The 11,924-nt window shown below is 33.8% G+C and overlaps 1 protein-coding gene across 3 annotated transcripts; it reads right to left on the reverse strand.

Moving 5' to 3' along the window:
* Positions 1-130: 130 nt before the first annotated feature.
* Positions 131-11,010, reverse strand: LOC107425364 (DExH-box ATP-dependent RNA helicase DExH9). Of its 3 annotated transcripts, none has more exons than XM_016035367.4 (15): positions 10,532-11,010; positions 9,926-10,214; positions 8,910-9,110; positions 8,600-8,818; positions 7,553-7,891; positions 7,008-7,112; positions 6,748-6,858; positions 5,377-5,627; positions 5,152-5,275; positions 3,863-4,145; positions 3,630-3,784; positions 1,996-2,145; positions 1,664-1,896; positions 935-1,199; positions 131-779 (listed from the first exon to the last, which is right to left on the reverse strand). In XM_016035367.4, the coding sequence occupies exons 2-15, from the start codon at positions 10,193-10,195 to the stop codon at positions 501-503; spliced, it is 2,985 nt and encodes a 994-aa protein (XP_015890853.3). In that variant the 5' UTR covers positions 10,196-10,214; positions 10,532-11,010; the 3' UTR covers positions 131-500. The 3 variants fall into 3 exon arrangements, with proteins under 3 accessions (XP_015890853.3, XP_024932436.3, XP_024932437.3); XM_025076668.3 differs by lacking the exon at positions 10,532-11,010 and adding an exon at positions 10,394-10,521; XM_025076669.3 differs by lacking the exons at positions 9,926-10,214; positions 10,532-11,010 and having other exon boundaries at positions 8,600-8,805; positions 8,910-9,049.
* Positions 11,011-11,924: the final 914 nt, after the last annotated feature.

Consider the following 11,924-nt stretch of genomic DNA (forward strand, 5'->3'; position numbering starts at 1 on the left):
CAATATATCCTTTATATTTAGCATTACAATTTTGATCTGGCACGAAATAATTTATCTACTACACAAGCAATTTAGTATCATCCATGCATCTATTTCCAGCCTTAAATCCTGAACAACCAACCAGTGATCAGAAAAGAAAGAGAAACATATGACTTTCTATAATTTTGCTAAATCCATCCATACACCCAAAATTTCCATTAAAAAAAAAAAATTTCAAATTAATATAGAAGGAAAAGTAATGTGTGTATATATCATTTGCTAGCTAAAACCTCAACTACATTACATTGTTTCCTAAACCCAAAAAAGTGAATGGTTCCAGTACTATTTGTTGAGTTCTCCCTGAAAAACCTCTTTGTCTTCCATCCTGCGCTTCGGAAAGTGACAGTGCCTCCTGGTATCATCCACTAAAATATTGTGTAGCAATTAGCTTCTACAATGATTGCCCCCTTCCATTTGGGCACTCGGTCAGGACCAAAAGAATCTTGAGTTTTAGGATGAACCTACAAATATAGGGAAGCTGCAAAGACAATGTCCCTCTTGATCCTTGAAACAGCCTCCTCAAGTTTTGATTCAAGCTCTGTTTCTCCAATAGATTTGGCTGCTAGTATAAGCTGCTGTAGGACTTCCTCCAGTCTTCTAATTCCCCTTATCAAGCTACCCTCGAAGACCGGAGTTCCTGTCATGATCTCGTAGAATTTTGATCCTCTTGCCCACGCATACACAGCTTCCATTATATCAGGCCGGAATGAATTTGTAAAGCTCTCAACATCAATTTGGACCTGTGTAGTAATTTTTTTTATTTTTTTATTTTTTAAATCAAGTGCATAATCATTTTACTAATTTGAATTCACAGTAACAGAACAGGATTATGCATGCAAATAAAAAGGGAGTTTTACAAAGTTCTTATCTGAGCTAACAAGAAAATTATCATTACCTTGCACTCAAGCTGAACATTAGCAACTCTCCGAGCCACATCTTGTAGTTGTGCAAAAAGAGAGTCAAGTTCTTCCCTAGGCTTTGTAGCCTCTGGGATTTTCTCCTGCCACACGAAACAAGAGAGAAGAGACACCATCTCTTCCACTTTAATGTCCTTTAAAACACCATCAAACACAAGCTCTGTCAGGGTCAATTCATCTGCACTACTAATTTCACAAGCAACCTTCCCCTTCAACTCCAAAACATCATCGCTTGTAATATATCTGCACGTGTAAATTCATCCAAGCATTTCAACAACACTAGTCAAAAATCAGACTGTTAAGGGATATTAAAGGTAATGGAGAGTTCTACAAAGCTTTTATAACTCCCTCTCCTCAGAGATATGGATAATAGTTATAAGAATTTTATACCAATAAGCAAAAAGTAATAAATCCTGAAAAAAAATTAAAACAGCACGTAATTTGTTTACATTCACCATTAGTTCCTACTTCTAGAAATCATCCAGGAAGCTAAAACAACTCCAGAAACATCACAAGGTAAAACTTAAAACATTTCATAAACAATAGTTTCATGTGGAAATTTCTGCTCATTTGGATATCAAGTTCATCAACAAAGTGGATATTTTGTCATGCAGCCTATTAATCAAGCTGACAAAACGATATGCAGGAAAAGAAAGTGGGAAGGGAGGCAGATAGTGTAAAATGTAGATGCAGAGAAGTTTCCTTACCCTAGCCTCCGAAGAACTCGCTTTCTTGCCTTAAGTTCATCTTTGAAAGCCAATGCAGTGGAAGAACGCATAGATTTCTTGATCGACTTGATCCTGGAATTCAAATCTTGCTTCATGTGAAACACTTTAAGCTTTTGCTCAATAAGTGGAGTTCTCGCAATTTCATGCCTGTCAAACAGGTTCTCTAGAGCCTCTATCCTACGTGCTGCCTTTCTGTATGAGCTACTTTTGACCTTAAAAAAAAACAAAGTCAGGGTAAGATACTTGGAAGAATAAATGAATAAATAAAAGAAAAAAGGAGAAACATGTAGGAACTATTGTGAGTAGCATACATCCATATCATCTTCCGGATCTAGGAGGGGAACCCCTTTTTCACGAAATCTTGAAAGAATTTCTGAAACCTTTTTCAGTGTGTTCTCACGTGCTTCTAAAGGCAAAGTATCATTTGGCATAGTGACACGGAGACTACTTAAACTACTAATCTGCACACACAATATAAGACTATGATATAATATGTCTTTCACAGGACAACTGATAATGAAAATACCACTTAGTCAAACAGCATTCAAGTGAAACATTATCTCTTCACAATGATTTTTCTCCACTAATTGGTCCATGGCAGATTTAATCAAATCTATTTTTCTTGATGATAAGAATTAAATTAGATTTAGTTTGTTTCTTATTTTCCCCCTCAGATAATAAAAATAACTTTATTTCAAAAGAAAAAAAAAAATGTAGAAAACAAGTTTTGGGGACAAGAAATCCACCAAAAGGAACAAACAAAACAAAGCTAAAAACAACCCACTAATCAAAACCCTAATTACAGACATTCTTCCAATTCATAAATAATAATAAAGGAAAGAGTATCATAGAATTCCCTTCCTGGAGCATCTCATAGTACACCCCAAATTGGATTCCGTCCAACATAAATTCCCTATCTCGTGATTTTTCTTCAAAAATTTTGGCATTCCTCTCCAACCAAATTACCCACATGATAACCATACAATGCATGTTTTCACAAATCTCGGCGCCTTTATCACTACCAAATGCATAATAAAATATCACCCATGGAGCTCCAATAACACCCCTTATATGAAACCAAAACTTCATCAAGATTGACAATGCATAAAACAAATCATATATACTTTCGCCACTTTCTCTATATTATGCACGACAGCATGGAGATAAAGCCATATAAGGACGGTTTAACATTTTATAACATACTGAGTATTGACTTGGGTAATGGCAACTAACAAGACAAAAACCTTTTTTTTTTTAAAGTATACCTTATTGATAAAAAAGAAATAACAGAAAATTTAAGATAATTAGAGATCCTCAAGGAAACGAAAAAGATTAACCATATTACATCCTACCAATTCAACAAGATTAAAGATATCAGAATATCCCTAAACTGCTTTAAAGAAAATGGCCGTATAGAAACCCAAAACTTGCTAAAATCCAATAATTCCTCACATTTTGACTCTAATTTTCAAAAATCCTAGCATTTCTTTCCAGCCACAATGACCAAATCAAAGCCATCATAGTACAAGAATTCCAAAGGACTTTTCCTCGTTTTCTGCCCGCAAAACCATTAAGTTTTCTAATTAGTAAATCCAAACAAGGTTGGGGGATTACCCAAACAATCCCTGCTTCCTCCACCAACCAAGACCAAAATTTAGCAGCCACTTTACAACTAATGAATAAATGGACAATGAACTCACAGCTTCTTCCGCATATGTGCACCATGATGGACATAAACGATCATAAGGATTACACTATGCACAAAGATTAACTAAGTATTGGTCATATTAACTACTAAACAGGTTGATTGCAAATTATTTTTTTAGAATTTTCTTTTACAACTTAAGGGCATGAATGGAAAGTTGACAAATAAAGACCCACCAGAAAGATCAGAATGGGAGATTGGAGGAAAAAGAAATAGCAGAATAACATCAAACACTTTTACCTGAGAAAGGGAAATCGAAATAACAAAAGGTTCTCCTGGCTCTTCCAAAGGGACAATTTTAACCGTTTTCTTTGCATTTCCCTCTCTATTGACCACACATCTTGTAAGAACAGTCACAGTATAGTTTGAATCTTCTGGTTTTTTACTTGCATCATCTGGGTACCCAAACATACTATCAACTAAAAATTGCAAAGCAAAACTCACTGTATAACCAAAAGAACTTAAGTTCTCACCTTCAGAAGCAGTTTTAATGCGTTGAAAATTAATTACCACACCCCACGTAACCTGGTCCTCAATGGAGAATGATGGAGAAATTTCATCACTCTTAGTGCATTGGATAGACACAAGCCGTCCAGATTTCAGAAATGGTAGGCAGTACCTTGGAGAAAACACAATATCATGAATATCCTTCTTCAAACTTTTGTATTGCTGTAGCAGATTGTAATAATTCTTCACACTTTCTTCTTCTTCAATTATAATTGAGTCCCTTTCTAGCTCCAGGTCCTTTGCTTGTTTCTGCAGAATAATATAATTAACGGTATGTTTTAAATCTTATTTGAGGACAAGAAATTGGCCAAATCAAACAGGCAGTATGTGAATAATTGAGGGAACCCTAACTTGACATTGCCAATGCATCAGAAGAAGAAAGGAAAGAAGGGAGAGGGAGGGGGAAGGGGATGGGGGAGAGGGAGAGAGAGAGCAAATAGGAATTAAAATCAATGAAAGTATTAAGCTGCTCTTCTCTTTTGTATGATCATATTTCCATGCCTGCAGTAAAGCATGACCAGTTTGGATTATTCTCTCTCCCCTAATGTATTTCTTCTTTGACTTCAAATTTGTAAATATATTTGATTCTCAACTTGCTGAATATCTGCAATATTTCACAACCTTCATGAAAATCTACACTGAGCTACCATTATTATCAAGGTTTAAGAAGAAGAAGAAGAAGAGCTAATCTATTTAGTTCCTCTTGAATTATGCTGAAACTATCATTCTGGAAATGCATAACTTTTGTAAGTAATGGGGCTATGTCATTCCCATTATTACACTCCATAGATATAAAAATTAAAAAAAAACAAAAAATAAAAATCAAACATCCAATGAAATAAGCAGGTGCTATTTGCTCTAAAATAATTGATGAACCATGTTCAAGAACAAGTGCAATTTAATAATTTCATGTTTATATCTAAACTAGGCTTATATATAAAACATAGAATACAGGTTTTATCTTACATACATTTCAAATAGTAAAAGAAAATAAGATATTAATGTCAGCCCAGTCTCCCTCCCCAATGATATTTTCACTTTAAAAAATTTCTCTAAATTTCTTAAAATAGTGTTAACTAACTATTAAGGAAGCTGTGGTTAATAGTATCATGGAGTGAATACAATTGCCTCTTTCAACAGTTCTTCTTTAAATTACAATATGAGTTTCTGCAATCCAAACTATCATTATCAAGGAATTCATGACCATGAAAACAATTGCTAATACCCATCTTGTCCCCTTCCAATATTGACTAACCTCGAGATCAGGAAGGGCACGATCTGCTTGAAACTGGTAGAATGAGTTACGGAGCAAATTTTCAGGGTCACCATCTTCACTGCGCATTTGATTCAGAAGCATGTTGTAGCTTAAATGGAATGCACTGAAATGTATGAGGAGTAAAAGTAAGCTAGTATTCCAACAAAATGGACAGATGAACATTTCTAACAGTACAAGTACACAAAAGCACATGCATGGATGTACCTGTTCAAACAATCAGCGCTTCCTTTAACCATTGTTTTGGCAGTAGATGGTTCCAGCTTCTCATCAACCATAAGTATACATATTCCACGTTTATCAATACCTCGACGGCCAGCCCGTCCACTCATTTGTATATACTCTCCACTAGATATCCATCTGAACTTATCCCCATCAAATTTACGCACATTGGTAAACACAACAGTTTTTGCAGGCATATTCAATCCTATGCTAAAGGTCTCTGTGGCAAACAAACACTGAAAGGGAAAAATCTCAGTCTCTGTCAAGATAGAAAGAACAAAAAATAATCAAAATAATAACACATGAGAGCTAAAAGAATTTTTGAAACATAAGTGTATTAAATTTGGCAAAAAATGTTGAAGTTATATTATTAAAAAAAAAAAAAAAAAAAAAAGGGAAGAAGAAGAAGAAGCCAACTAAGACTTTCCTTAAAAAATGGGGCCCTTCAGTCTATATTCGCAAAACTTCTTTCAAAAGCTAAAGAAAGAGATCAGAAATATTGAATTGCTGTGAAGCTGTCTATAAGAAGCACTTTGGAGAATATCGAATTTTTTGTTTCTAAAATTTTTGTCTATGGTACCTTCCTTAAGTTGCTCTCCATGTGGGTAACCATCAAAGGAGCAAATGCTGTAGGCACATCCACAAAATAGTATAAACTAAATGGTATGTTAAGAAATGAGTCCAGATTAGCAGGAAGAATAACTATCAGTAAACCGTAAAGTCCAACTGTTGCCTCCCCCCCACCCCCACAAAAAAAAAAAAAAAAAAACAATTGAAGCGGAGGGTTTCTTCAAACAACAAGGAGCTTGGTCAACTATCCAATCAAATGATATTGAGCATGTTTCTCATCTCTTCTCGAGAAACAAGTGGGCTATTTCTTTGCAAAATTGTGCTCAATTTCATATGTGGCAATTCCGCCAAGATCTCTTCTTTAAAAAGATAGTTATCTTAGTAATATTTAATTTAATAAAAGATTAGAAAAAGGTTATAAGAAAGTCTCGATCATTATAACATGTTTTTATTCCACTTCTACATACTAAACTTTAGATTGATGGTTGTTGCCAATTGCTTATGCTGTTTGTGACAAATTTGAACTTTTAAGGGTGAGTAATTGTCTACTTCTCACCAATGTGTTTGGCACAAAACAGCCCAACATCCGGATTAACAATGTCCCTATCCGGTCCAGACTTTCGTAATATACAACCATTTAACAATATAATCTCAATGCTAGTCTGGCTTCTAAACACTGATGAAAACCAAAGCTAAAAGGCACAACAACCTTGTAATCACCAATTAAATCCTAAAATGTAAGTGTACAAAAAATTGCAAATAACTGAATACAAATTTAATTCCAACCTTAATCAAGCCTTCTTGAAATAATATCTCAATCACTTCTTTTAAAATTGGAAGCAAGCCAGAATGATGCACACCTATCCCACGCTTCAAGAGTGGTAACATATGCGAAACCTGTTTTACAACAATATACATTGTCATGTCTAGACAAAAGAAAGCAACAGCCGCACACACATATTCAGCATGAAACAACATGGAGGAAAAGGAGAAGCAAAATCCTTGTTATGGATGTGCATACACTGAAAAGAAGAGAATGAACTTGCCTGGGGTAACTTTTTATCATCATCTGCAAGTGAATCCATGGCATTCCAAAAGATGGTTTCTACAGTCACTTTCTCATCATCACCATTTAGATCCATTTTTGCCATCTATAAAACCAAAGAGAAGACAGAAAACAAGTATAAAAATGAACAATTGATGATTAACCAAAGTGTGACCAAAGATAGGGAACTTACAGAATACAACATAGCAATAAACAAGTTGTAACATCTATAATCAGCAAGAGTTCTATCTATATTCAGGGCTTAATTTAACATAGATCCTCAAAAAGTAAAAAGAGGAAAAAAGGGAGGAAAAAGAAAAAAAGAACATGAAGTTAAACATGTTTCAAGGACAACACTTTCTTCTCTTTTTAAATATATTTTTCAGGGCTTTTTTTTCTTTTTTCCTTTTTCCTCCCTTTTTTCCTCTTTTTTGAAGGGTCGTGATTTAAGGGAATAACTATTTGGCCAGGGACAAATAAGAGTATCACAAGCATGCAGCATATTTTAAAGAACTATATTTTACCCAAAAAAAAAAAAAATGTTACCTGCAATGCAAGAGTTTCACATTCTCTTTTGCTAAAGCTGAAGAGTATGACAGGATCATATTGACGCTGAATGATCATTCTCACCATCTTAAAAATGTCACTTTCTTCACTAACTCGGCCCATTATCAAACCCTTCTGCCATTTCCCATTCTCCTTTTTCTTCTCACTCTCATTAAGAGGGACAAGTGCATTTAAAGCTCTTTGAAAGCTATCCTCTCGGAACTTCCCCTTCTCATCAACCACCAAAAATAAACCATCACCTCCAGATGGAAAAATATAATGCTGAAGAGGTGTTGGCCTATAATCAGTGTAAACAATGTGACATGGTTGTCTGTGCACCTGCAAAGCAACCAAATTAAGATTGCATTTCTTCTATCATATAACAAAAATAAATAAATAAAAAATACATGAAATGTAGTTTTCATTTACATATGAACATAGTAAAGTGAGGTCAAGTTTCTCTATCTTGTGCCATGTAATCTAGAATAGTAGCAAGGAGGCCATGGTATACTTCTTTTTCTACCTAAATCTCTTCAGATTTAAATTTGATCAACAAGAACAATTTAGAACAATGAATGGAGATATGAAGGGGTAATAACAACTTCAAGAATCCTAAACCTTAAATTTTTGTAAACGAATGATAGTTCTCTTTTCTTTCTTTTCTTTTTTCCAAGTTTAGTTTGAATATATGATGATCAGTACCAATGATAATAATGAAAGTTCATATATCTTAAAAATCCTCAATGAAAATTTTCATATAGCAAGCATGCAGTTGCTCTTTTATGGCCTTTACACCTTTTGAATGTATGTTAAAAAACCACCACAAGCACTTGGCAAAATCTTATGATCCTCAGTTTCATATCAATCTAACTGCTTATTTTATTCTAATCTTTTAGGAATCTCCGAAGCTCAATTTTTAAGTTTATTTTCCTAATAAAAATATGAAAATAAATCAGATTATTACAAATTCTGCTAAACCTAGTGGTCATAAGGCTTCAATGATTATTCAAGCAAAATATATGAAAAATCCAAATAACAGTCCATCACCTTTGCAACCCAATCAGCAAATTCTTTTGCATTAGGCACAGTTGCAGAGAGGAATACAAATCGAGAATTCTTTGGGGACATAACAATGCTCTCCTCCCATACCACACCTCTTTCCCTATCACGCATGTAATGTACCTCGTCAAAAATGACCCAAGCAACCTCTCGTGTTACCTCTGATCCTTTGTATTGCATACTACGCCAAATTTCTGTGGTCATAACCTATATTAACACAGCTTAGCAATCCCTAAGATGATATAGATAATGCAATGAAGGAAAACATATAAATAACCAACACAAAAAAACAACATACCAAGCATGAAGCATTAGGCTCAAGCGTCACATCCCCAGTCATCAATCCAACATCTGTGAACTCCTGTTTAAACTCCCTATATTTTTGATTACTGAGTGCCTTGATTGGTGAGGTGTATACGACCCGTTGCTTATTCCGTAAGGACATAGCTATAGCATATAATGCTACAACAGTTTTTCCAGCTGATGTATGGGCAGACACCTAGAAAAAATAAAGCTCGGTCAATTACAAGACACTAGAAAGAAATCCTCTATCGTTTAACAGTTTAAGAACTCAAGCCATTATAGCTTAGATTTTACTTAAGTAATCCAAGAGGAATAGCCCAAGCAAGCGAAACAAATAAACAATTGTAAACAGAGCAGTGGTGATATGTTTTTCCATATATTCAATCTTTGAAAAGGTTATATCTAATAAATAACATTTACATCAAAGTAAATTAATGTGTAAAAACTAGGTATATTTCTCCACTACAAGACCAAGGACAACCTCTTCTAGCAATTCTGGCATGACTTCCCTATTAATATAAATATTAATTTAGTTTCTAATTCAACCATATATTTTGCAACTGAATTGTATCCCCAATTATCATTGATTTGTTTGATTGCCATGGCCATATTTGAAAAATGTCAAAGAAACAGGTAAACAAGTATTCCCTCAAGTGAGGAGAGTCGCAAGCATAAAGACTGAGTATAACCTTGTTGTATAATTAAACAAATCACTTGCAACAAAAGCAAAAAGACATACCTCACATTCAAAAGGAAAATTATGTAAACTATCATAAATACTTCCATTATTACCATATATGTACATATTTCATACAAAAATCAAGCTGATAGTAGAAATATCTACTGAATTATATAACAAAATCACAGTGAATGTCAAATATAAGGGAATGGGGGGGCAAAAAATTCATGCTATCACCAAGTGAAACATTCTGACCGGAAACTAAGTGAACGATCATAAATACTCACAGTTTCATCATCATCATGAAAACCAAAATGAACCAAGAAATTTACCATTACAGATTCACCATTCTCAAGGCACTTGATTGCTTCAGCCTGAAAAGGATCAAGAGTAAAAGGGAATACTTTGGGAGGCTCCGAATGATCCGAAGCTGAAGAGGGACCAGAATGGGTGGGAGGAGCATATCCCTCCGGGTAGGACACATCATGTATGCAGGCAACGGGTTCACTATCAACCATATCCGAACCATTCTCCTTATGCTGCTGTTTCTGTGCAGGTTCCCCGGATGGGTTTTCATCGGACTTCCTCTTTAACGAACCCATGAAACCATAAACCAATCACCTAAAAAATTCCAAAAAATAATATAAACAATAAGAACTGTGAATGACTTAATTTTTCTCTCCTAACTTTAATCACAGAAAACCCATAGAAAGCCTATAACTTCCTGAAGTACCCAATCCCAAAAACATCCAAAACAAAAACAAGAAGAGCTTTTGAATGAATTCATTTTTCTCTACTACCTTTACCCTCATAAACACACAGAAAGCCTACTACTTTTTGAAGCATCCAGTCTCATAGACATCCAAAGCTTTAAAACAATTTACCCTCACAAACCCAGAGAAACAGAGAGAAAGAGAAAGAGGAAAAATAAATGATACCAGTGTGAAGTTAGCAGAGGGCACCGGTGTTGGGTTCCTGTAAACGTTTTAAGAGTTCCGGCGTTTACACTGGGATGCAGGGTTTTATGTGTTATTGCATTTTATTTTTTTTTAATTTATTTTTAGGGTGTTATTTTGGGTCGTTCAATTCACACGATTTAAAATTCAACTTAAACTGCATATTATTTTGAAATTACTAAAAATGCCCTTTAATTCCTCAACTTTTTAATATCTAGCTCGGAGGAGCTTTCGCCGTCGGTGACTGTAGCTTTGATGTTTTTTTTTTTTTTTAAATAAAAACTTAAAAAAAAAATTGAAAAGCTTTTGGTCTCTCTTTGTCAATGAAGTAGATTTCTGTTGGTAAGTAATTCAACTTATGAGGAAGTCACCACCAGTGTGCTCTTGTCGTCGATGGTCTGCCGTGCAGGTTAGCCCTAGGTCAATGGATCTAAGAGATTTTGCAGTTGCAAGAGTATCAAATTCAAACCCTAAGAAAATAAAAATGGTTAAGAAAATTGAAAAAAAAAAAAAACAAAAAATCAAAAAATCAAAGGGCTTTTGGTAATTTTACATATTAATGCAGTGTAAGGAGCAAGTTTAAGCGTGTAAAAGGAAGCACTCTTTAGCTAATTCATGGGCTTGCTTTGGGCCTTTTGACGGCTCAAGCCCATCCAACACACTATATGTGTATATATAATATATATATATATATATATATATATATTTTATAACAATTATATTCATATAAAAAAATTAAAAACAATAGGATGGACATAAACCCAAAAAAAAAAAAAAAAAAAGGATAAATACCTAAAAGCAAGACGAAATGGATAGCTCAAGTGGTTGTCCATGAGAGCACGAGTTTGAGTTATACCATATGCAGAAAAATTTTGGATAGTTTGTAAATTAATTGATTTGTTAAAAAAAAAAAAACTAAGAGCAAGCATAGGCAATTTTGGATTTAAGTGGTATTTTATGTGTTAGTTTGTAACAATAAAAGTTTGTTTTGTCTTTTTCCAGAAAAAAAAAAAGTGGGTAATTAGGAGTTGGGACTATGAAATTTTGTCTTTTTTTTTTATAATTAAAATTAGTTTCATATTTTTTTTGGATAAATTGAATATTAGTTGCATATTAAAATTGTGATTATGAGTTAGAATATGCCACTTTGATCGGTGAAATTGAACATTAAAAAATGATTGTGATGATATTTTTGACTAATTTGAATCAAGTAGTTAGAAGCTTGATTATTAAAAGACATAATTTTTATGTTTTCCTAATATTAATTTAGAATTTTTGTTATTCACTTTGCAGATCATTTTTTTTTTGGCATATTTATTGTATTTAGATTTAACATTTTACTATCATATATATATATATATATATATTTTAAAGA

This window comes from Ziziphus jujuba, chromosome 7, assembly GCF_031755915.1.
Source record: "Ziziphus jujuba cultivar Dongzao chromosome 7, ASM3175591v1".
NCBI classification, from domain to species: Eukaryota; Viridiplantae; Streptophyta; class Magnoliopsida; order Rosales; family Rhamnaceae; genus Ziziphus; species Ziziphus jujuba.